At 42.9% G+C, this 27,085-nt stretch overlaps 1 protein-coding gene across 4 annotated transcripts in view; it reads right to left on the bottom strand.

Annotated features, from left to right (window-relative positions):
- Positions 1 to 658: 658 nt before the first annotated feature.
- Positions 659 to 27,085, bottom strand: part of LOC109883410 (ubiquitin conjugation factor E4 B-like) — a 108,132-nt gene continuing 81,705 nt past the window's right edge. For all 4 annotated transcript variants that reach the window (XM_031803638.1, XM_031803637.1, XM_031803640.1 and 1 more), the window contains 12 exons: positions 22,668 to 22,803; positions 22,425 to 22,524; positions 21,989 to 22,116; positions 19,366 to 19,464; positions 18,323 to 18,558; positions 18,032 to 18,158; positions 17,689 to 17,833; positions 17,433 to 17,567; positions 14,591 to 14,782; positions 7,190 to 7,364; positions 1,786 to 1,932; positions 659 to 899 (listed from right to left, as the gene is read on the bottom strand). In XM_031803638.1, coding sequence (XP_031659498.1) covers positions 832 to 899; positions 1,786 to 1,932; positions 7,190 to 7,364; positions 14,591 to 14,782; positions 17,433 to 17,567; positions 17,689 to 17,833; positions 18,032 to 18,158; positions 18,323 to 18,558; positions 19,366 to 19,464; positions 21,989 to 22,116; positions 22,425 to 22,524; positions 22,668 to 22,803 — 1,688 coding nt within the window. In that variant the 3' untranslated portion in view covers positions 659 to 831. The remainder of the gene's footprint in view (positions 900 to 1,785; positions 1,933 to 7,189; positions 7,365 to 14,590; positions 14,783 to 17,432; positions 17,568 to 17,688; positions 17,834 to 18,031; positions 18,159 to 18,322; positions 18,559 to 19,365; positions 19,465 to 21,988; positions 22,117 to 22,424; positions 22,525 to 22,667; positions 22,804 to 27,085) is intronic.

Consider the following 27,085-nt stretch of genomic DNA (forward strand, 5'->3'; position numbering starts at 1 on the left):
TGCATCTCTGATCAGTCTTCTCCTTGTATGAGCTGAAAGTTTAGAGGGACGGCCAGGTCTTGGTAGATTTGCAGTGGTCTGATACTCCTTCCATTTCGATATTATCGCTTGCACAGTGCTCCTTGGGATGTTTAAAGCTTGGGAAATCTTTTTGTATCCAAATCCGGCTTTAAACTACTTCACAACAGTATCTTGGAACCTGCCTGGTGTTTTCCTTGTTCTTCATGATGCTCTCTGCGCTTTTAACGGACCTCTGAGACTATCACAGTGCAGGTGCATTTATACGGAGACTTGATTACACACAGGTGGATTGTATTTATCATCATTAGTCATTTAGGTCAACATTGGATCATTCAGAGATCCTCACTGAACTTCTGGAGAGAGTTTGCCGCACTGAAAGTAAAGGGGCTGAATAATTTTGCACGCCCAATTTTTCAGTTTTTGATTTGTTAAAAAAGTTTGAAATATCCAATAAATGTCGTTCCACTTCATGATTGTGTCCCACTTGTTGTTGATTCTTCACAAAAAAATACAGTTTTATATCTTTATGTTTGAAGCCTGAAATGTGGCAAAAGGTCGCAAAGTTCAAGGGGGCCGAATACTTTCGCAAGGCACTGTATATGCATATGTAGATATATACACACACGAAGTCATGAGATTCTTTTTTTAAAGTCATAATTTTATTATGTTTCATTTTTAGAGCCAATGGCCTTTAGATGACGATCTGAGAAAATAAAGGGAGAAAAATCACAGGTTTCTTTTTGAATATTTTGTGTTGATGGCATTGAATTCAGTCGTGGTGATCCTTTACCCCCGGAGTTGGGGGTGTCACTAGAGGAAACGTCCCTGGCCTTGCTTCTCTCTCATCCATGCCTGGATCCTCTCCTTCAGTTCAGGGACTGTGAATAAAGACAATGACACAGCAAAACGTGACCACAAACCCCTGAGGACCTTAACCGTTAATAAGGTGTGCTAGTAGGACATATTGCCTAAAAGAAAATGGAAAATAAACAGACTTCAATTGCAGTTAGAGAGCTGGTCCTCTTCTTTCATTCTTATGTGACCAACTCTTGACTGGAAGACCATGCTGTGTGTGTACATACGTGACTCCAGCATGACCATGCTGTGTGTGTACATACGTGACTCCAGCATGACCATGCTGTGTGTGTACATACGTGAATCCAGCATGACCATGCTGTGTGTGAACATACGTGACTCCAGCATGACCATGCTGTGTGTGTACATACGTGACTCCAGCATGACCATGCTGTGTGTGTACATACGTGACTCCAGCATGACCATGCTGTGTGTGTACATACGTGACTCCAGCATGACCATGCTGTGTGTGTACATACGTGACTCCAGCATAACCATCCGGTGTGTGTACATACGTGACTCCAGCATGACCATGCTGTGTGTACATACGTGACTCCAGCATGACCATGCTGTGTGTACATACGTGACTCCAGCAAGACCATGCTGTGTGTGTACATACGTGACTCCAGCATGACCATGCTGTGTGTGTACATACGTGACTCCAGCATGACCATGCTGTGTGTGAACATACGTGACTCCAGCATGACCATGCTGTGTGTGAACATACGTGACTCCAGCATGACCATGCTGTGTGTGAACATACGTGACTCCAGCATGACCATGCTGTGTGTGAACATACGTGACTCCAGCATGACCATGCTGTGTGTGTACATACGTGACTCCAGCAAGACCATGCTGTGTGTGTGTACATACGTGACTCCAGCAAGTCCATGCTGTGTGTGTACATACGTGACTCCAGCATGCTTTCGTTGAGAGGCTGTCTGTTAAAGGGGTCAGTGGGGGAGTTGAGAAGGTGGCGGAGGATGATGGCTCGGTCCATGATGTTCCCAGAGGGCAGTATCACAGGGTCAGTCATTAATGTGTCCATCAGAGGGTCTGTGGACACATACGTACACAGACAAAAACAAAGAGAAAATTACATTGATCTTCAATTAAATGCGTAAAATCAGCATTTACTGTACTTTCTTCTCTTCAGATATTGTTATTACGCTCTCGGCAATTATTTTTGCTTGCAAGTGTTTATGCTAAAAAATAATGACCAGTTGCAAATGTTGATATATATTTATTTAAACAATAAAATAATGTATTTTTACAGCGTTACTGTCTTAATCTGTTCGTTGGACGGCGGTCGGTTCAGAGGGAGCGGCACAGCTGTCCTATAATTGAGATAATTGAGGTTTAGAATGCGTGTGTGCTTTTATCCCTTTTGTTTATTGTTTTGGCGCTCTGGGAAGAATAAAAGACGGGTGGAAACTTTGCTCAAGGAACCACTGTAAACCAAACTCCTGGTGTAGCATTCCAGTAATACATCGGAGTACTTTGAAATGGATACGAACAGTATATTTCTGAGTAATATTCCTTGAATTATATGATCTAATCGTAAATGTTATTCACATTACACATAGCATATATCATATATACAGAGCATTCTGACAGAATTCAGACCCCTTGCCTTTTTCCACATTCTGTTTTTTTTTTTTATAAAAAAAAATTATATATTTTTAGACTAGGCAAGTCAGTTAAGAACAAATTCTTATTTTCATTGACGGCCTAGGAACAGTGGGTTAAGTGCCTGTTCAGGGGCAGAACGACAGATTTGTACCGTGTCAGCTCGGGGGTCTGAACTTGCAACCTTCCGGTTACTAGTCCAACGCTCTAACCACTAGGCTGCCCTGCCGCCCCTATTGTACAGCCTTATTTTAAAATGGATCAATCTACACACCATACCCCATAATGACAAAGCAAAAACTGGTTTTTAGACATTTCTGAAAATGCATATATATTTTTTTTACAGAAATAAGTATTCAGACCCTGTGCCATGACAGTTGAAATTGAGCTCAGGTGCATTCGGTTTCCGTAGATCATGTTTCTACAACTTGGAGTCCACCCGTGGTAAATACAATTGATTGGACATGATTTGGAAAGGCATACACCTGTCTACATAATATGTATTATGGTCTCACAGTTGACAGTGTATATCAGAGCGAAAACCAAGCCATGAGGTCGAAGGAAGTGTCAGTAGAGCTCCGAGACAGGATTGTGTCGTGGTATAGATCTGGGGAAGTGTAACAAAACATTTATGCAGCACTGACGGTCCCTAAGAACACAGTGGCCTCCATCATTCTTAAATGGAAGTTTGGAACCACCAAGACTCCTCCTAGAGCTGACCGCCCAGCCAAACTGAGCAATCAGTGAGGAGGGCCTTGGTACGGCCCAGTACATCACTGGGGCCATGCTTCCTGCCACCCAGGACCTCTATATCAGGCGGTGTCAGAGGAAGGCCCTAAAAATTGTCAAAAGACTCCATCCACCCTTAAACAGAGTAGCAGCAGTGTAACACTGCTACTCTGTTTATTATTTATGCATATTCACTTTAACTCTACCTACATGTACATGTTACCTCAATTACCTCGACTAGCCGAGGTAATTGACCGGCACATTGACGCTGTACCGGTACCTCCTGTATATAGCCTCGCTATTTAACTGCTGCTGTTTAATTATTTGCTACTTTTTTTTCTATTTTCATTTTTTTTTACTTAACACTTAACAAAAAAATCGTAACTTCTTAAAGCATGGTTGGTTAAGGACTTGTAAGCAAGCATTTCACTGAAAGCTCTACACCTGTTGTATTCAGCACGTGACAAATAAAATTTGATGAGTCGGTCAGGGAGGTGACCAAGAACCCGATGGTCACTCTGACAGAGCTCCAGAGTTCCTCTGTTGAGATGGGAGAACCTTCCAGAAAGACATCCATCTCTGCATCACTCTACCAATTAGGCCTTTATGGTAGAGTGGCCATGCATAATCCACTCCTCAGCCCGCTTGATGTTTATCCAAAAGGCACCTAAAGGACTTTCAGACCATGAGAAACAAGATTCTCTGGTCTGATGAAACCAAGAATGAACTCGTTGGCCTGAATGCCAAGTGTCATGTCTGGAGGAAACCTGGCACGATCCCACGGTGAAACATGGTGGTGGCAGCATCATGCTGTGGGGATGTTTTTAAGCAGCTGGGACTGAGAAACTAGTCAGGATTGAGGGAAAGATGAATGGAGCAAAGTACAGAGAGATCCTTGATGAAGTCCTGAGCGCTCTGGAGCAGGTTTTCAAGACAATGACCCTAAGCACAGAGCCAAAACAACGCAGGAGGGGCTTCTGGACAAGTCTCTGAATGTCCTTGAGTGGGCCAGCCAGAGCCCGGACTTGAACCCGATAGAGCCTCTCTGGAGAGAACTGAAAATAGCTGTACAGCAACACTCCCCATCCAACCTAACAGAGGCTCTGCAGAGAAGAATGGGAGAAATTCCCCAAATACAGGTGTGCCAAGCTTGTAGAATCATACCCAAGAAGACTCGAGCCTGTAAATCACTGCCAGAGGTGCTTCAACAAAGTACTGAGGTAAAGGCTCTGAATACATATGTAAATGTAGATCTTTCATTTTTTAAATACACTGGTCAAAAAAATAAAGGGAACACTTAAACAACAATGTAACTCCAAGTCAATCACACTTCTGTGAAATCAAACTGTCCATTTAGGAAGCAACACTGATTGACAATAAATGTCACATGCTGTTGTGCAAATGGAATAGACAACAGGTGGAAATTATAGGCAATTAGCAAGACACCCCCAATAAAGGAGTGGTTCTGCAGGTGGTGACCACAGACCACTTCTCAGTTCCTATGCTTCCTGGCTGATGTTTTGGTCACTTTTGAATGCTGGCGGTGCTTTCAGTCTAGTGGTAGCATGAGACAGAGTCTACAACCCACACAAGTGGCTCAGGTAGTGCAGCTCATCCAGGATGGCACATTAATGCGAGCTGTGGCAAGAAGGTTTGCTGTGTCTGTCAGCGTAGTGTCCAGAGCATGGAGGCGCTACCAGGAGACAGGCCAGTACATCAGGATACGTGGAGGAGGCCAACAACCCAGCAGCAGGACCGCTACCTCCGCCTTTGTGCAAGGAGGAGCAGGAGGAGCACTGCCAGAGCCCTGCAAAATGACCTCCAGCAGGCCACAAATGTGCATGTGTCTGCTCAAACGGTCAGAAACAGACTCCATGAGGGTGGTATGAGGGCCCGACGTCCACAGGTAGGAGTCTGTTTGTGCTTACAGCCCAACACCGTGTAGGACATTTAGCATTTGCCAGAGAACACAAAGATTGGCAAATTCGCCACTGGCGCCCTGTGCTCTTCACAGATGAAAGCAGGTTCACACTGAGCACGTGACAGACGTGACAGTCTGGAGACGCCGTGGAGAACATTCTGCTGCCTGCAACATCCTCCAGCATGACCGGTTTGGCGGTGGGTCAGTGATGGTGTGGGGTGGCATTTCTTTGGGGGGCCGCACAGCCCTCCATGTGCTCGCCAGAGGTAGCCTGACTGCCATTAGGTACCGAGATGAGATCCTCAGACCCCTTGTGAGACCATATGCTGGTGCGGTTGGCCCTGGGTTCCTCATAATGCAAGACAATTCTAGACCTCATGTGGCTGGAGTGTGTCAGCAGTTCCTGCAAGAGGAAGGCATTGATGCTATGGACTGGCCCGCCCATTCCCCAGACCTGAATCCAATTGGGCACATTTGGGACATCATGTCTCGCTCCATCCACCAACACCACAGACTGTCCAGGAGTTGGCGGATGCTTTAGTCCAGGTCTGGGAGGAGATCCCTCAGGAGACCATCCGCCACCTCATCAGGAACATGCCCTGGCGTTGTAGGGAGGTCATACAGGCACGTGGAGGCCACACACACTACTGAGCCTCATCTTGACTTGTTTTAAGGACATTACATCAAAGTTGGATCAGCCTGTAGTGTGGTTTTCCACTTTAATTTTGAGTTTTGAGTTTTTTTAATTTTGTGACTCCAAATCCAGACCTCCATGGGTTGATACATTTGATTTCCATTGATCATTTTTGTGTGATTTTGTTGTCAGCACATTCAACTATGTAAAGAAAAAATTATTTAATAAGAATATTTCATTCATTCAGATCTAGTATGTGTTATTTTAGTGTTCCCTTAATTTTTTTGAGCAGTGTATATTTGCAATAATGTCTAAAAATCTGTTTTTGCTTTGTCATTAATCAGTTGTGTGTAGATTGATGAGGGGGAAAAAAAACAATTAAATCCATTTTTAGAATAAGGCTGTAATGTAACAAAATGTGGAAAAAGACGAGGGGTCTGAAAACTTTTCGAATGCACTGTAATTTATAGTATTCCGAGTGATGCAAGCCTCGCTAGCTTGGCTAGACCCATCGAATAAGCTTATGGGCCTATAGCATTCATATGATAATGGAGTCGGATTGAATATTATATTATGGTCGTATTACTCATACTAATTTCGGATATCCTCAGTCGGAGTGGATTTTCACTGTATTACAACGGCACAATCCATTCGAGCACTGCGGATAGTGAGGCATATTTTTATTTATCTAGGCAAGTCAGTTAAGAACATTTTTTTTAATTTACAATGGTGGCCTCCCCCGGCCAAACCCAGACCACGCTGGGCTAATTGTGCGCCGCCCTATGGGACTGCCAATCACTGCCAGGTGTGATAAGGCATGGAAACGAATCAGGGACTGTGACACCTCTTGCACTGAGCTGCAGTGCCTTAGACCGCTGCGCCACTCGGGAGCCCATATCTGGAAATCAAAGTAAGTATGAGGCCTGCATTCCCCTCCCAGAGTATATTAAGTCAGTAGTTATAGGATAGCCCAGTCTAAGCTGTCTGTGCAACTGACCCTCATTACTCACAAAATGTCCTGAGTTTTGCCACGATAGAGGGTCTTCCTTTTACTTGTATGTCCCGATCAAACTGACTTGAAGTCAGCTCATTTGACCGAAGTCCTGGACTCACGAAAAAAAATCCTATGGACGTTCAGAACATTCCGGACAAATATGTAAGGTACAGAACAGACACGGTGCTGTAGCAGGCCTAATGTGGAATAGAGGACTGTGACCAGTCTTAGTAATTTAAGTCTTACTGCGACGTTGCAGCCAAATGAACATGCCGCTGCGGTCAGGGGCAATTAGTAACACAATAAATAAAATATATATGTTTTGTTCCAAAACTTGCCAGTTTGAACACTAGAAAGTGAATTTAAACACGTACGAGTTTGAACACTGGAAAAGTTGAACACTTGCCTTTAAACTCGTCAGGTGCGTCACTGTAGTCCATTTCGGACTGCGAGTTCCTGGCGACTATCTCCTCCACCTTCTCCGATAGCAGCTTGAATTTTTCAATGGTGATGGTGGACTTGATGCCGGCTTTCTTCATCTTGGAAATCACTTCCTCAAAGAGCTCTCGGCTGTATGACCGCTGGAAAGGGTAGAGAAAGAACACCATGTAAGCCTGTGGAGTATTTATTACTACACACCATAGCAAAACGTTCTGCAACAGCAGATCCCTCCACGCTTTGGCCTGTTTGGTTCCTAGTGAAAGGGGGGGAGTGGAGCAAACAAACAGCCTTTCGGGGGAATTTTCCGTGAGACGCCTAAGGATGTAAGTGTGTCATTCTTCCAAATTATAACTACATTGAGATGTCAGCATGGTCTGTACTGACAGCACAGTCACTAGTACTGCTATTTCTTCCCCAGGCTTTGTATTGTGGCTAACAACTATAACATACATATGGAGGGGAGTGCATTTGGACAGTGAAGCAACATTTTTTACATTCGGCTCTACACTCTATTTTGGATTTGTCAACTTTAATTTCAGGGTCCCATACTCCTTGCTTGTGACTACAAACTCGGATGCATTTGCGGTTTGTTTTGGGTTATGTATTGCCCTAGTAACAATGGTGAATGGAGTAATTTTCTTTAAGTGAGTAGATAAGATGCCATTCAGAGGCTACAACAAAATATGCTGAACTCTCACCATTACCAATAACAGTGGAGAGGTTAGCATTTTTGGGGGGGTATGATCTTTGTGCCTCTAACTTTCTCACTCATCATTATCCATGTGTTCAGAAATACACTACCGTTCAAAAGTTTGGGGTGACTTAGAAATTTCCTTGTTTTTTAAAGAAAATCTCATTTTCTGTCCATTAAAATAACCTCAAATTGGTCAGAAATACAGTGTAGACATTGTTAATGTTGTAAATGACTATTGTAGCTGGAAACGGCTGATTTTTTATGGAATATCTACATAGGTGCACAGAGGCCCATTATCAGCAAACATCACGCCTGTGTTCCAAAGGCACGTTGAGTTAGCTAATCCAAGTTATCATTTTAAAAGGCTAATTGACCATTAGAAAATACTTTTTCAATGATGCAAGAAGCAATAAAACGGGCCTTCTTGAGACTAGTTGAGTATCTGGAGCATCAGCGGGTTCGATTACAGGCTCAAAATGGCCAGAAACAAAGACCTTTCTTCTGAAACGCATCAGTCTATTCTTGATCTGAGAAATGAAGGATATTCATGTGAGAAATTGTCAAGAAACTGAAGATCTCGTACAACTCTGTATTACTCCCTTCACACAACAGTGCAAACTGGAGGAGTGGGAGGCCCCGGTGCACAACTGAGCAAGAGGACAAGTACATTAGAGTGTCTAGTTTGAGAAACAGATGCCTCACAAGTCCTTAGCTGGCAGCTTCATTAATAGTACCGCAAAACACCAGTCTCAACGTCAACAGTGAAGAGGCAACTCCGGGATGCTGGCCATCTAGGCAGAGTTCCTCTGTCCAGTGTCTGTGTTCTTTTGTCCATCTTAATCTTTTATTTTTTTATTGGTCTGAGATATGGCTTTTTATTTGAGTCCAAATTTTAAGTTTTTGGTTCCAACCGCCGTGCATTTGTGAGATGCAGAGTAGGTGAACGGGTGATCTCCGCAGAAGCATGAGGAGGAGGTGTTATTGTGTCAGGGTCATTTGCTGGTGACACTGATTTATTTAGAATTCAAGGCACACTTAACCAGCATGGCTTCCACAGCATTCCTCAGCAATATGTCATCCCATCTGGTTTGCGCTTAGTGGGACTTTGTTTTTCAACAGGATATTGACCAAACACACCACAAGCTGTGTAAGGGCTATTTGACCAAGAAGGAGATAGTGATGGAGTGCTGCATCAGATGACCTGGTCTCCACAATCACCCAACCTCAACCCAATGGAGATGGTTTGGGATGAGTTGGACAGCAGAGTGAAGGAAAAGCAGCCAACAAGTGCTCAGCATATGTGGGAACTCCTTCAAGACTGTTGGAAAAGCATTCCAGGTGAAGCTGGTTGAGAGAATGCCAAGAGGGTGCAAAGCTGTCTTCAAGGCAAAGGGTGGCTACTTTGAAGAAACTCAAATATAAAACATATTTTTGGTTACTACATGATTCCATGTCATTTCATAGTTTATGTTCTCTCTATTATTCTACAATTTTGAAAACAGTCAAAATAAAACCCCTAAATGAGTAGGTGTGTCAAACTTTTCACTGGTACTCTTGTACCCAACATCCTACCATTAAGCAAGACGTGGAATATAATCAAATTGTGAAAAGCCACCCAAGGAACCCCACCCCAACAACCGGTATACAGTATCAGTTCTCTATGTCTGACAAGTAGTATGGAGCTTCGGCTTTGAGTATTGCTTCTTTATCCTATGTGATGTACTGCCTTGTTTTTTTCTGCCTGTTCAGAGAAAATAGCCGTTGAAGTTAATTGCATTATTTACCATGAATTAGTGTTAAAGTACCAGGTTTTGCCCACTAACTAGATGCCAATGTTCCTGCTACTGCCATACCCTTTTATCAATTTAGCTGGTCTAGTGTTTATTAAATGGATTACAACATTTTCTTTGCAACTTCGGGTCGAAAACCAATGGCTTTAACTCATGACGAAAATACATTGTGTGGTCATCCTCACAAGTCAAGCCAGTCCTCAATGAAAGCAATTCAGTTTGCCCGTTTCTTAAGCTGGGTGTACACTACATGATTTTGGCACCGATTTAGCAATCCCGACAAGTTTTTGAGATGGGAGACAAAATCCCTGTCTTTGAATACCCAGGGAGCACAGCCTTCACAGACACTCCTTTAATGAGAGCAGGTCAGATGCGCAATCTGAGGGCTACCGATCTCGTCTTTGAGCAGTCCCAGACGTCTGAATATTTTCAAACATTTGATTTGATCGGCAATGCTCTTGTGTGAGATGTGCAACGACAAACTGGTTCTGGAGTAAAACGTGCTTTTATAAGCCCAGTCATTTCGCAACAAATAACCATTCTAAATGCAAACACGTTTCATTTTTTTTTGAGGGATGGCCAATATTAAAAAGGTTCTCAATCTCAACTAATTCAAGCGTCTCAGTCAACAGTAGGCAGGCAAACAGCACATCTCATCCACTACTTTGCAACGAGCTCGAGGCAGTAGAATTGTTTGAAAGCTGAGCGTTTTACTTTAAATTTCTTTGCTTCAAAGTAGCCTAGCGAAAATCCAACCATAGAAACGTGGAGGCAATTTATTTTATAAAGACCCTCATGCCATTAACCATACATTTTTCTTTAGTTGTCCAGAAGACACAATCCACAATCCAATCCTAGTTCCTGGAGACAGATTAAGCTTAAGAGAAGGACAAACTGAATTGCCTTCATGGAGGAATGGCTTGAACTGTCCAGAACAGACTACGGGAAGGGCACAGTACTACAGAGTCATGACTACATGGAACTCTATTCCACATCAGGTAACTGATGCAGCAGGACAATTAGATTTAAAAAACAGATAAAAATACACCTGATGGAACAGCGGGAACAGTGAAGCAACACAAACAAAAGCACAGACACACGCATACACACATGTATTTTGTGTTGTAGATATGTGGTAGTAGAGTAGGGGCCTGAGGGCACACACTTCATGTGTTGTGAATGTATTGTAATGTTTTTACACTTGTATCAACTGCATTAGTGTTGCTGGACCCTGGGAAGTATAGCTGCTGCCTTGGAAGCTGTTAATGGGGATCCATAATAAATACTAACAACTGAGGATGACCACAATGCATTTTCATCATGAACACAAAAGCAATTGGTTTTCTATCAAAAGTTTAAAAGAAAATGGTGTGATCCATTTTAAACACAAGAGACCAGCAAAATGGATAAAAGGGTGTGGCAGTAGCAGGAACAGAGGCATTTAGTAGGCTAAACCTGATACTTAACATTCGTTTATGGTAAATAATGCAAGCAAGTTCAATGGCAAATGTCTCTGAACAAGGGGGGAAAAAACATCACCAGATGCAGAGGGAATACATTACATAGGATGAAGAAGCAATACTCCAAACCTCAGCTCCATACTACGTGTCAGACAGAACTGTTACTGTATACTGTTTGTTGGGGTATCTGTGGGAGGTTTTCCTGGATTCCTCATATCTTACTCATTGTTAGGAAGAATTATGGTCCAAATCGGATGTTAGGTACTATAATTATTGAACATTATATTATGAAACCTATAAATTAAAAAAGTCACATTTGGATGCAATCAATTAGCTTAATCAAAGATCAAATTCAATTTAAACAAAACAATGTTTCATGAATGTTAATCTTATGTTTCTAACTACAGAAACTATTTCAGAAAAATCTGAGATGGTGGGTGTTGAAATCCTGTTTTTTGAGGTGCAACGACCCGTGACTATATACAGTGCCTAAAGAAAGTATTCAAAACCCTTGACTTATTCCACATTTTGTTGTGTTACAGCCAGTATTCAAAATGTGCGTTGTCTGTGGCCTCCTCAACCTGACTGCCCAAACTCTAAATGATTAAATATATTCTCACCCATCTACACACAATAACCCCCTAATGAAAGACACATTTTGTTGTGTTACTGCCCAAACTCTAAATGGATTAAATATATTCTCACCCATCTACACACAATAACCCCCTAATGAAAGACACATTTTGTTGTGTTACTGCCCAAACTCTAAATGGATTAAATATATTCTCACCCATCTACACACAATAACCCCCTAATGAAAGACACATTTTGTTGTGTTACTGCCCAAACTCTAAATGGATTAAATATATTCTCACCCATCTACACACAATAACCCCCTAATGAAAGACACATTTTGTTGTGTTACTGCCCAAACTCTAAATGGATTAAATATATTCTCACCCATCTACACACAATAACCCCCTAATGAAAGACACATTTTGTTGTGTTACTGCCCAAACTCTAAATGGATTAAATATATTCTCACCCATCTACACACAATAACCCCCTAATGAAAGACACATTTTGTTGTGTTACTGCCCAAACTCTAAATGGATTAAATATATTCTCACCCATCTACACACAATACCCCATAATGAAAGTGAAAACATGTTCAGCCATTTTTGCAAATATAGCAAAAATGAAATACAAATATCTAATTTACATACGTATTCACGCTCCTGAGTCAATACTTTCTAGGTAGGTCGAAGAGCTTTCCACACCTGGATTGTGCAATATTTGCCCATAATTCTTTTAAAAAATTATTCAAGCTTTTTCAAAATCGGTTGTTGATCATTGCTAGACAACCATGTTCAGGTCTTGACATAGATTTTTAAGTAGATCAAAACTATAACTCAGACACTCAGGACCATTCACTGTCTTCTTGGTAAGCAACTCCAGTGTAGATTTGGCCTTTTGTTTAGGCTATTGTCCTTCCAGTGCCTTGTGGAAAGCAGACTGAACCAGGTTTTCCTCTAGGATTTTGCTTGTGCTTAGCTCCATTAAGTTTATTTTTTATCCTGAAAAACTTCCCAGTCCTTAACGATTACAAGCAAACCCATAACATGATGCAGCCACCACTACGCTTGAAAATATGGAGAGTGGTACTCAGTAATGTGTTGTATTGGATTTACCCCAAACATACAATTTGTATTCAGGACAAAAAGTAAATTGCATCTTTGTAGTGAGTGGGTGTATGGATACACTATCCAAAGTGCAATTAATAACTTCACCATGCTCAAAAGGATATTCAATATCAGTTTATTATTTTACCCATCTACCAATAGGTGCTCTTATTTACGAGGCATTGGAAAACCTCCCTGGTCTTTGTGGATGAATCTGTGTTTGAAATTCTCTGCTCGATTGAGGGACCTTACAGATAATTGTGTGTGCAGGATACAGAGATGAGGTTGTCAATCAAAAATTTTGTTAAACACCATTATCGCACACCGAGTGAGGCCATGCAACATATTATGTGACTTGTTAAGCACAGTTTTACTCTTGAACTTATTAATGCTACCCATAAAAGGGTTTGAACAACATACATATTAGGGTTTGAACAACATACATATTAGCTCAAGACAAACATTTTTAATTCATTTGTAAACATTTCTAAAAACACAATTCCACTTAGGCATAATGGGGTATTGTGTTTAGGCCAGTGACAAAACATCTCAATTTAATCTATTTTAAATTCAGACTAAACACAAAATAATGTGGAATAAGTCAAAGGGGTATGAATACTTTCTGAAGGCACTGTACATGAAGTGCTTTCATTTCTAAAGTTTTTTTTAGTTGAACCTTTATATAACTAGGCAAGTCAGTTAAGAACAAATTCTTATTTACAATGATGGCCTACCCCAGCCAAACCCTCCCCTAACCCGGACGACACTGAGCCAATTGTGACTCCCGATAATGTCCGGTTGTGATACAGCACGGGATCGAACCAGGGTCTGTAGTGATGCCTCTAGCACTGAGATGCAGTACCTTATGCATACACCACATTATGTGTTACATCCTGAATTCCAAATGTTTTACACACCATACACCTAAATGAAATCTAATTTACATAAGTATTCACACCCCTTTGCTATGACACTACAACATTTTAATATTTTTTATAAATTTGCAAAAACTTCTAAAAACCTGTTTTCACTGTCATTATGGGGTATTGTGTGTAGATTACTGAGGAGGTTTTATGTATTTAATACATTTTAGAATAAGGCTGTAACGTAACAACATGTGGAAAAAGTGAAGGGGTATGCATAGTTTCCTTAGACACTGTACTGTATCTGGGGAAGGGTCTAAAACTATTTCTAGAGTGTTGGAAGTTTCCAAGAGCACAGTGGTCTCCATCATTGGAACTACTCAGACTCTGCCTAGAGCTAGCCATCTGACCAAACTGAGCAACCAGGCATGAAGGACCTTGGTCAGGAAGGTGACCAAGAACTCAATGACCACTCTGACAGAATTAGAGTGGCTGAGATAGGAGACCCTGCCAGAAGGAATACAGTCCTTCACCAATCTGGGCTTTATGGGAGAGTGGCTGTAGTATCCCTGTGGGAGGGGAGTGTAGGTGTGTAACCATAGACATTTGAGTCAGAACTGTTTTTACTTCCTGATTCATTGCTATCGGTACACTCAATATACACAGTCAGGCTGCAGTAAGGTCTTTCCTGCAGTTATTTTAATGTATAAAGCTCTTTATTTAGCAAGGCTTAGGGTTTAGTTTAGATGAAATTAATGTATTGGGACTTCTACTCAGACATGGGTTCAAATACTTAGAATGTTTGCCAGATGGGTGGGGTTTGCAGTTGTGGGACTTTTCTATTTGAAAACCCAGGTGTGCGACTACTACAGTTTACCTGGTCGTCGGCGATGGCCTTGGCGAACCGGGCACAGTCAAGTTGCAGGTAAATGTCAGTAAGCTGGTCTAGGAGCTTCTTGGGCTCAAAACCGTACTTCTCTGGGTTCTCCACCTTCAGGTCCCGGCACTTGGGCCCGCATAGCTGCTGGAGGTTAAAGTTCAGCATGGCCGCCAGACGAGGCCCCAACTCCTGGAACGCACAAAGAAGGAAGTTCAGTCACCAGGAAAAATATTTGTGTATCTACGTCGATGAATAGGAATGGTTTAAGGTTACTATCGAAGTAGGCTTCACACCGTACAGGGCTTGACATTAAGGTAAATTTGCCAGTGGCACACCGGGCCAGTACCAAGTGAAAAATCCTGGCTAACTAGGTTGTCTCTTCTTTCTTCAGTCGGGTGCTGTGGTGTATTCTGTTGTGTTGCTGAGCCCTGGATACAGCAGCCAGTATCACTCCAAACGCGCATCACGGAAGTTCACATAAAAGAGTTTTAATGACTCCAACCTCAGTGTTTCAACCACTCCACAAATGTCTTGTGAACAAACTATAGTTTTGGGAAGTCGGTTAGGACATCTACTTTGTGCATGACACAAGAATATTTTCCAACAATCGTTTACAGACAGATTATTTCACTTATAATTCACTGTATCACATTTCCAGAAAAATACATTGTTGACCTCCACAAGTCTGGTTCATCCTTGGGAGCAATTTCCAGACGCCTGAAGGTACCACGTTCATCTGCACAAACAATAGTATGCAAGTATAAACACCATGGGACCACACAGCCGTCATACCGCTCAGGAAGGAGACGCATTCGGTCTCCTATAGATGAAAGTACTTTGGTGAGAAAAGTGCAAATCAATCCCAGAACAACAGCAAAGGACCTTGTGAAGATGCTGGAGGAAACAGGTACAAAAGTATCTATATCCACAGTAAAACGAGTCCTATATCGACATAACCTGAAAGGCTGCTCAGCAATAGCTGAGCCACTGCTCCAAAACCACCATAAAAAAAGCCAGACTACGGTTTGCAACTGCACATGGGGACAAAGATGGTACTTTTTGGAGAAATGTCCTCTGGTCTGATGAAACAAAAATAGAACTGTTTGGCCATAATGACCATCGTTGTGTTTGGAGGAAAAAGGGGGATGCTTGCAAGCCGAAGAACACCATCCCAACCGTGGGTGTGCCTTGCGGCAGGAGGGTCTGGTGCACTTCACAAAATAGATTGCATCATGAGGAAAGGAAAATTATGTGGATATATTGAAGCAACATCTCAAGACATCAGTCTGGATATCAAATGGACAATGACACCAAGCATACTTCCAAAGTTGTGGCAAAATGGCTTAAGGACAACCAAGTCAAGGTATTGGAGTGGCCATCACAAAGCCCTGACCGCAATCAATCCTATATAAAATATGTGGGCAGAACTGAAAAATCATGTGTGAACAAGAAGGCCTACAAACCTGACTCAGTTACACCAGCTCTGTCAGGAGGAATGGGCCAAAATTGTGGGAAGCTTGTGGAAGGCTACCCGAAACATTTGACACAAGTTAAACAATTTAAAGGCAATGCTAGCAAATACTAATTGAGTGTATATAAAATGTGATGAAAGAAATAAAAACTGAATTAAATCATTCTCTCTACTATTATTCTGACATTTCTTATTTATAAAATAAGGTGGTGATCCTAACTGAACTAAGACAGGAATTTTTTTCTAGAATTAAATGTCAGGAATTGGTAAAAACTGAGTTTAAATGTATTTGGCTAAGGTGCATTTGGCTAAGGTGTTCCACTGTATTTTGTGCTGCTGCACAGCAATGTTCTATTCTCGTAAGAAAAGCGACCACTTAGTAAACAAAAAATGTAGACAAATGAATGTTGGGCCTTACTTTCCCATCATGGCACTCTTGAAGAAAACGGATGAAAAACAAACTTTGGCGTTTTTCAGGTTATTTATATTTCTACCGTAATGCCAAGACAATAAACACTTTATTTTAAAAAACATTTTTTACCCCCTTTTCGTGGTGTCCAATTATTAGTAGTTACTGTATTGTCTCATCGCTACAACTCCCATACGGGCTCGGGAGAGACGAAGGTCGAGAGCCACAGTCCTCCGAAACACAACCCAACCAAGCCGCAATGCTTTTTAACACAGCGCGCATCCAACCCGGAAGCCAGCCGCACAAATGTGTCAGAGGAAACACCGTACACCTAGCGACCTGGTCAGTGTACACTGCGCCCGGCCAGCCACAGGAGTCGCTGGTGCGTGATGAGACAAGGATATGAGACAAGGACCCTCCCTAACCCGGACGACGCTAGGACAATTGTGCGTCGCCCCATGGACCTCCCGGTCGCAGCCGGCTGTGATAGAGCCTGGGCTCAAACCCAGGGTCTCTGGTAGCACAGCGATGCAGCACCTTAGACCACTGCGCCACCCGGGAGGCCAGACAATAAACACTTTTTAAATCAAGAAGTTATTCCCTGCATTTTCTTCAAGAGTGCCTTGATAGTGAAAAGTAAAGCACATAATACATTTTCCATTCACTAAGTGGTGGACATCATCCCCTTTGTTTCCCCGCCAGTCACAGAATACCCTTTTCAAAGAGGCCTTAATGTTTCATCCATTCGAGTAGACCAGCATATCGTTTTTTCTTCTCAATGCTCTATTGTTGTTGTCGGCGGCTGTATGTGGCTGTGTTGACAGCCAGTAAAAGTCATTTTAATCTTTGTCAAAAACAACATTAGTAAATGGGGTGTTCTAGAGCCCCTCTGCCTTTGTAGCCTGGAAACAGAGCATGATTCAAATGTGCATTTTTTTCCTGGTCAGAGTGGTACTCACGGGCCGGAGGAAGGGCTTCTGGACCTGCTTGGTGAGGATGTGGAACATGTCGACCGTCTCTGTAGCCAGGGCCAGGTAGGAGCGTGACACCCGCTCATCCTGGGTCAGCTGGGACTGGCGGCTCTGCTGCTGCTCCTGAGGGAGAAATGGAGGAACACTCAGTGTTTCAGTCTTAAGGCACTACAAATGAGCTTCGTAACACATTTATAAGCACTTCACAACCCATTTGTTTTTTCCCCAGAAATTCCGTACTGACCCTGGGAAGCTGATCCCACTGCTCCTTGTTCTTCATCTCCTCCTGGACCTCATGGATGCGCTTCAGGGACTCCAGGCTCTCGTCCAGCAGGAAGGTGGTGTCGTTGATCAGCATGTTGATGTAACGCACAAACTGTTTCCCGGAGCTACAGGGGAACAAACAGATGTATTGATTGACTGGGAGGCCTGTGGAAGCCACACAGAAAATTCACTACGAGTCTGAACTAGTTCCGAGTACATTTTACACGTATACAACCATGACCAGACACCTATTTAGACCAGGCCGTCACCATAAAAGTAATTGTCATGGGATAAATACTAAGCTTTGATTTTAGCCCACTTACTTGAACTCTTCCAGGAAAGTGCCATGGTGGCCCATGTTCTGCCAGAGGCTCTTGAAGATGGTGCTGATGTGGTAGCGGATGGTGAACTTGTCATAGAACTCGCTGGTGGCACCGGTGTGCTCCACGTCTGTGGGAGGAGTCACTCAGTCAGTTGCCTGTGAGAATCAGTCCACTTAACATTTTCAGACAACTGAGTCGAGCCAAGCCGTACTACACATCCACTGTAGTTGATGGAACCAACTACAGTGGATGTAGCGCAAAACTGAATCACCCCGCACCAAGTGGTCTCACCAGTGTAGAACTTCATGAGGGCTGGGACCAAATGTTTGACGGACAGTTGGTAGTTCTCCATCATCTCAGAGAAGCGCTGGGTGCGCGGCTGCACAGCTGGGTTGGTGACAAACAGAACCTCCACCAGCTTGGCGATCAGGTAGGGGTTCCGGATGTAGTTCTGACTGCAGATGAACACCACCAGGAAGGTGACAATGTTCTGGATGCAGGGCTCATACAGGACCTGAGGGGAATACCTGGCAGGGCATCGAAAATGGATGCTGACTTTCAGTCAAAATCCATTTCTCAGAAGATGCATTATTTTACCTTTTTTAAAAGGTAATTTCTATATGACCCCATTCAAACACCCTCTTATTTAAAAGTGTTCTGCAGATATACCCTTGTTAATTCATATTGTGTAACCAGCAATTTGGGAGGGGTGTTAATTAAAATGTATGTAATTCATCTTTCTTCCTCTCTGCTCACCACCTCCTCATAACGCACTGGAGGAGAAGGTCTGGGGGGGGGGCCTTTGAACTTACGGTTTGAGAAGGTGTAGAGAGGATGCGAGGAAATGAGGGGAGACTGAGAAAAAGTCAAACAGAGGAGAGACTGTCCAGGGAGGAAGAGGGTCCCTCATGCATGTAGTAATACAAGGAAAGATAATGTCTGCTGCATGTCAGGGCCAGGAGTTTCTCTGGTTGGGTCACATCGTTAGGAAATCCTTCTGGCCCTACTCATATCACATCCATTTGAAGTTACCATTTATACAATACTCCAATAAATGTATAAAAGATCAACTGAAACATTTGCTTCAAGTAAAACAGGGTAAATTAACACGATCAATCCCACTCTGGTGGTCCCCATTGTAGAGTATGTTGGTCAGGATTGGCTAAAGCTCCAATGAAGTTGTTTTAGGAGCCAATCAAAACTAAGGATACAGCAGCCCAGTTTTTATGACATAAAATAAAATACAAATTTAACACCAAAGTTTGTAGAAATGTTTTTTTCTTTGTCTGGCTCTGCACTATGTAATAATTATGACCATCGATCTGTCAACTTACTGCACAACAAAAAGCAGGAACTCGGCCACATCTTCAATGTAAAACTCTGGCAGAGCAGCAAAGCTTTTGGGGATCTCGGGATTCAGAGGTAGAGTTATGCTGCAAAAAGGGAAAGAAGGAATATAAGGGAGCATCATTGACCCACTTAATGCAAGTCACAAACAATACAAACAATAACTCAATTGCTCAGTTGTGCACCAGGGCCTCCCACTCCTCTTTCTATTCTGGTAAGGGCCAGTTCGCGCTGGTTCTGTGAAGGGAGAAGTATGAGATCTTCAGTTTCTTGGCAATTTCTCGCACGGAATAGCCTTAATTTCTCAGAACAAGAATATACTGACGCATTTCAGAAGAAAGGTTTTTGTTTCTGGACATTTTGGGCCTGCAATCGAACCCACATATGCTGATGCTCCAGATACTCAACTAGTCTAAAGAAGGACAGTTTTATTGCTTCTTTAATCAGAACAAGTTTTCAGCTGTGCTAACATAAATTGCAAAAATGTTTTCTAATGATCAATTAGCCTTTTAAAATGATAAACTTGGATTAGCTAATACAACGTGCCATTGGAACACATGAGTGATGGTTGCTGATAATGGGCCTCTGTAGACCTATGTAGATATTCCATTTTTTTTTTAAAGGTTTTAAATCAGCCGTTTCCAGCTACAATAGTCATTTACAATATTAACAATGTCTAACACTGTATTTCTGATCATTATTATTATTATTATTATTGTTATTTTAAAAATGGACAAAACATTTGCTTTTCTTTCAAAAACAGGGACATTTCTAAGTGACCCCAAACTTTTGAACAGTAGTATACACACACACACACACACTGAGCAAAAAAAGAAACGTCCTCTCACTGTCAGCTGCGCTTATTTTCAGCAAACTTAACGTGTAAATATTTGTATGAACGTAAGATTCAACAACTGAGACATAAACCGAACAAGTTCCACAGACTGAACAAAGGGGGGGGTTCAAAATCAAAAGTAGTCAATATTAAGTACTGTAAGTACTGTAGTGCATCTCCTCCTCATGGACTACACCAGATTTGCCAGTTCTTGCTGTGAAAGAGTTCCCACTCTTTCACCAAGGCACCTGCAAGTTCCCGGACATTTCTGGGGGGAATGGCCCTAGCCCTCACCCTCTGATCCAACGGGTCCCAGACGTGCTCAATGGGATTGAGATCCGGGCTCGTCGCTGGCCATGGCAGAACACTGACATTCCTGTCTTGCAGGAAATCACGCACAGAACAAACAGTATGGCTGGTGGCATTGCCATGCTGGAGGGTCATGTCAGGATGAGCCTGCAGGAAGGGTACCACATGAGGGAGGAGGATGTCTTCCCTGTAATGCACAGTGTTGAGATTGCCTGCAATGACAACAAGCTCAGTCTGATGATGCTGTGACACACCGCCCTAGACCATGACGGACCCTCCACATCCAAATCGATCCTGCTCTAGAGTACAGGCCTCGGTGTAACGCTCATTCCTTCGACGATAAACGCGAATCCAACCATCACACCTGGTGAGACAAAACCTCAACTCGTCATTGAAGAGCACTTTTTGCCAGCCCTGTCTGGTCCAACGACAGTGGGTTTGTGCCCATAGGCGACGTTGTTGCCGGTGATGTCTGGCGAGGACCTGCCTTACAACAGGCCTTCAAGCCCTCAGTCCAGCCTCTCTCAGCCTATTGCGGACAGTCTGAGCACTGATGGAGGGATTGTGCGTTCCTGGTGTAACTCAGGCAGTTGTTGCCACCCTGTACCTGTCCCGCAGGTGTGATGTTCGGATGTACCGATCCTGTGCTGTTGTTACACGTGGTCTGCCACTGCGAGGACGATCAGCTGTCCGTCCTGTCTCCCTGTAGCACGGTCTTAAGCGTCTCACAGTACGGACATTGCAATTTATTGCCCTGGCCACATCGGCAGTCCTCATGCCTCCTTGCAGCATGCCTAAGGCACGTTCACGCAGATGAGCAGGGACCCTGGGCATCTTTCGGTGTTTTTCAGAGTCAGTAGAAAGTGTCCTAAGTTTTCATAACTGTGACCTCAATTGCCTACTGTCTGTAAGCAGTTAGTGTCTTAACGAACGTTCCACAGATGCCAGTTCAGTAATCGTCTTCTTGTCTTAGTTCACGTTATTTAATTTATCCAGGTAGCCTACTTTACTTCGTAATATAACCTTATATTACAGCATTAAAACAGTTCCCGATTGTGGCATAGTAACTTACTGTGGGTAGGCAGGATCCACCATGCGTAGGATGAGCTGAATGACCATACTGTAAAACTGCAGACATCTGCGTAACAGGTTCTCGTCTTCTTGTCTTAGTTCACGTTATTTAATTTATCCAGGTAGCCTACTTTACTTCGTAATATAACCTTATATTACAGCATTAAAACAGTTCCCGATTGTGGCATAGTAACTTACTGTGGGTAGGCAGAATCCACCATGCGTAGGATGAGCTGAATGACCATACTGTAAAACTGCAGACATCTGCGTAACAGGTTCTCGTCTTCTTGTCTTAGTTCACGTTATTTAATTTATCCAGGTAGCCTACTTTACTTCGTAATATAACCTTATATTACAGCATTAAAACAGTTCCCGATTGTGGCATAGTAACTTACTGTGGGTAGGCAGGATCCACCATGCGTAGGATGAGCTGAATGACCATACTGTAAAACTGCAGACATCTGCGTAACAGGTTCTCGTCCAGAAGACCCGCATCGGCACAGGCTTTGGAGCGCACCAGTTTCTGGCAGGGACAAAGACCACAAGATAGAGGGTTTCTACTGAATATTGTCCTTCACTCATGTTGTGACAAGTTAAAATGTTGAATTTTCCTGTCTGCAACACTAATTTCAGCATAAAGCATGTATGAAACAATACAAAATAGAAGAACATTTGGAAAGAAACTATGATGCACTGGAGAAATGTTGCGTTTTCTACTGTTTTCGCAATTCGAATTCACCAAAGATGTATCACGTATGACAAGTAGAACACAAGCAGATGGGAGAGTTGGCAAAGTTCCATATGACTGAAAACTGAAAACAGTTAGCAAACCTTGAGCTGGGTTTTGCATCTCTTTAGCATCTCTCTGTGTCGGCTGGCCAGCGGAGAGTCCTTCCACTGGCTCTCACTACTCTTCAGCTCTTCCACCGTCCTGCCACGTCAAACAACATCTTCATTAGGGCACACCATAGCAAAACTGATAACGAAAAATGCCTCTCTTATTGGACCACTTCAAACTGACTGTGTGTGTATGTGTGTGTGTGTGTGTGTGTGTGTGTGTGTGTGTGTGTGTACCTGTTGAGCTCGCGAATGGCTCTCAGCCTGCGGATGTAGCGTCGGCAGCCTGGTAGGATGGACAGGTGGTGGGTGTGCAACGTCAGAAAGAAACACTCTGTGGGGAACTTGGGATCATACAACTTGGAGGGGTCATCTGTCGATAAAAACAATTAGGACAATTTCAGGTAGGTGAATGGCACATCCAGTTAGTCAATTTTGCAGGTAATAATAATAATAATTTAATGAATCTCAATTAGCAGACACTTATCCAAAGCGACCTACAGTCACGAGTGCATACAGTACATGGCATATACAGTTGAAGTCGGAAGTTTACATACACCTTAGCCAAATACATTTAAACTCAGTTTTTTTTACAATTCCTGACATATAATCCTAGTAACAATTCCCTGTCTTAGGTCAGTTAGGATCACCACCTTATTTTAAGAATAATAAATGTCAGAATAAAAGTAGAGAGAATGATTTATTTCAGCTTTTATTTCTTTCATCACATTCCCAGTTGGTCAGAAGTTTACATACACTCAATTAGTATTTGGTAGCATTGCCTTTAAATTGTTTAACTTGGGTCAAACGTTTCGGGTAGCCTTCCACAAGCTTCCCACAATAAGTTGGGTGAATTTTGGCCCATTCCTCCTGACAGCGCTGGTGTAACTGAGTCAGGTTTGTAGGCCTCCTTGCTCGCACACGCTTTTTCAGTTCTGCCCACAAATGTTCTATAGGATTGAGGTCAGGACTTTGTGATGGCCACTCCAATACCTTGACTTTGTTGTCCTTAAGCCATTTTGTTACAACTTTGTAAGTATGCTTGGGATAATTGTCCATTTGGAAGACCCATTTCTGACCAAGCTTTAACTTTCTGACTGATCTGACTGTCTTGCTGTTGCTTCAATATATCCAAATAATTTGTCCCTCGTGATGCCATCTATTTTGTGAAGTGCACCAGTCCCTCCTGCAGCAAAGCACCCCCACAACATGATGCTGCCACCCCCGTGATTCACGGTTGGGATGGTGTTCTTCGGCTAGCAAGCCTCCCCATTTTTCCTCCAAACATAACGATGGTCATTATGGCCAAACAGTTCTATTTTCGTTTCATCAGACCAGAGGACATTTCTCCAAAAAGTACAATCTTTGTCCTTATGTGCAGTTGCAAACCGTAGTCTGGCTTTTTTGTGGCGGTTTTGGAGCAGTGGCTTCTTCCTTGCTGAGAGGCCTTTCAGGTTATGTCGACATAGGACTCGTTTTACTGTGGACATAGATACTTTTGTACCGGTTTCCTCCAGCATCTTCACAAGGTCCTTTGCTGTTGTTTTGGGATTGATTTGCACTTTTCGCACCAAAGTACGTTCATCTCTAGGAGACAGAGCACGTCTCCTTCCTAAGCGGTATGACGGCTGGGCGGTCCCATGGTGTTTATACTTGCGCACTATTGTTTGTGCAGATGAACGTGGTACCTTCAGGTGCTTGTAAATTGCTCTCAAGGATGAACCAGACTTGTGGAGGTCTACAATTTTTTTTCTGAGGTCTACAGGTACACCTCCAATTTACTCAAATTATGTCAATTAGCAGCAACCAGTGTGGCTGAAATAGCCATTGGAGCCATTGGACTCTGGAGCAGTAGAAAAGCATTCTCTGGAGTGATGAATGGACTAATCTGGGTTTTGCGGATGCCAGAGGAACGCTACCTGTCCCAATGCATAGCTCCAACTGTAAAGTTATTCATGGTTCGGGCGCCTTAGTTCCAGAGAAGGGAAATCTTAACACTACAGCATTCTAGATGATTCTGTGCTTCCAACATTGTGGCAACAGTTTGGGGAAGGCCGTTTCCTGTTTCTGCATGATGGCCCCATGCACAAAGCAAGGTCACTACAGAAATGGTTTGTCGTGATCGGTGTGGAAGAACTTGACTGGACTGCACAGAGCCCTGACCTCAACACCATCAAACACCTTTGGGATGAATTGGAACGCTGACTGCGAGCCAGGTCTAATCACCCAACATCAGTGCCCGACCTCACTAATGCTCGTGGCTGAATGGAAGCAAGTCCCCATTGCAATGTTCCATCATCTAGTGGAAAGCCTTCCCAGAAGAGTGGAGGCTGTTATAGCAGCAAAGGGGGGGGACCAACTCCATATTAATGCCCATGATTTTGGAATGACATGTCGAAGAGCAGGTGTCCACATACTTTTGGTCATGGGCGGCAGGTCGCCGAGTGGTTAGTCGTTCTGCCCCTGAACAAGGCAGTTAACCCACTGTTCCTAGGCCGTCATTGAAAATAAGAATTTGTTCTTAATGACTTTCCTAGTTAAATAAAGGTAAACTTAGTGTGTCTGACAGCTGGCAGTTTCATGGCCGCTGGAAATAGGGTTGCCGCGAAACCCTATGAGTACTGTGTCATTATTATTTACACAACATTTCTGATTTATTACTACAGCCGACAGCACACTATGAGCCAAGAAAAACATTTTCCTCAACACCCTAGGATTACACCCAGAGTTTAGTCTCAACTTTCTCAATTGTCACATTATTCAATAATAAATCTAAATTAGGTTCAGCATTGAGCGAGTGATGTGTCCCAAACATTATGCTTTTAGTTATTGAGATATTTAGCACCAGCCTATTGTTAGAGTTGCTCTATGTTAAGGGTTTTAGTTATTTATTTTACTGTTGCAGCCGACGTGTATATTGTTGAGTAGTCAGCGTACACAGACACACAGGCTTTATTCAAGGTCAGTGGAAGGTCTTTAGTAAAAACTAAAAACAATAATGTCCATAGCCTGCTGCACACCACACTCAACAGAATTTGCATGGCAGGATTCCATTAACGAAAACCCTCTGTTCTATTACAGAGCAAAAATATAACACATCATGTAAAGTGTTGGTCCCAAGTGTCATGAGCTGAAATAAAAGATCCCAGAAATTTTACAAACACAAAAGGCTAATTTCTGAACAAACAAAAAAATGGCACAACCCTGTTAGTGAGCATTTCTCCTTTGCCAAGATAATCCATCCATCTGACAGGTGTGTCATATCAAGAAGCAAATTTAAACAGTATGATCATTACACATGTGCAACTCGTGCTGAGGACAATAAAAGGCCACTCAAATGTGCATGTTTTATCATACAACACAATGCCACAGATGTCTTAAGTTTTGAGAGAGTGCAACTGGCATGCTGACTGCAGGAATGTCCACCAGAGCTGTTGCCAGAGAACTTAATGTTAATGCATTACCATAAGCTTCCTCCAACATCATTTTAGAGAATTTGGCAGTACATCTAACCGGCCACACAACCTCAGCCCACGCGTAATCATGCCAGCCCAGGACCCCCACATTCGGCTCCTTCACCTGCAGGATGGTCTGAGATGAGCCACCAGGGCAGCTGAGGAAACTGTGGGTTTGCACAAATGAAAAAATGTCTCAGGGAAGCTCGTCTGGGTGCTTGTCATCCTGACCAGGGTTTTGACCTGCCTGTAGTTCGGCGTCATAACCGACTTCAGTGGGCAAATGTTCACCTTCGATGGCCACTGGAGAAGTGTGCTCTTCACAGATGAATCCCGGTTTCAACTGTACCAGGCAGATGACAGACTGTGTATGGCGCCGGGTGGGCAAGCAGTTTGCTAATGTCAACGTTGTGAATAGAGTGCCCCATGGTGGCGGTTGGGCTATGGTATGAGCAGGTATAAGCTACGGACAACAAACACAGTTGCATTTTATCGATGGCAATTTGAATACACAGAGATACTGTGATGAGATCCTGAGCCCCATTGTCGTGCCATTCATACGTCGCCATTGCCTCATGTTTCAGCATGATAATGGACGGCCCCATGTCACAAGGATCTGTTCATAATTCCTGAAAAATTTCTCGATACTCAGACATGTCACCCATTGAGCATGTTTGGGATGCTCTGGATCGACATGTACGACAGCATGTTCCAGTTCCCGCCAATATCCAGCAACTTTGCACAGCCATTGAAGAGGAGTGGGACAACATTCCACAGGCCACAATCAACATCCTGATCAACTCTATGGGAAGGAGATGTGTCGCGCTGCATTTGGCAAATGGTGGTAACACCATATATTGACTGATCCACACCCTACCTTTTTTCTAAGGTATCTGTGACCAACAGATGCATATCTGTATTCCCAGTCATGTGAAATCCATAGATGAATTTATTCAATAATTTCGCTACAACCGCAATAACATTTGATTTTATTATATGACCTGTAACTCAGTAAAATCTTTGAAATTGTTGCATGTTGCGATTATATTTTTGTCACTCAATCCGGACAGAATTGGCAGAGGTGTTGCCATATTTACAAAGGACAATTTAAATGTTTCTGTATCTTTTGCTAGCTTTGTCCCTAAGAATTTTGATTGTCTTGTTCTTAAATGCCGGCCTTGGTCATAATAACCAACTGAC

This window comes from Oncorhynchus kisutch, linkage group LG24 (genome assembly GCF_002021735.2).
Source record: "Oncorhynchus kisutch isolate 150728-3 linkage group LG24, Okis_V2, whole genome shotgun sequence".
Classification (NCBI taxonomy): Eukaryota; Metazoa; Chordata; class Actinopteri; order Salmoniformes; family Salmonidae; genus Oncorhynchus; species Oncorhynchus kisutch.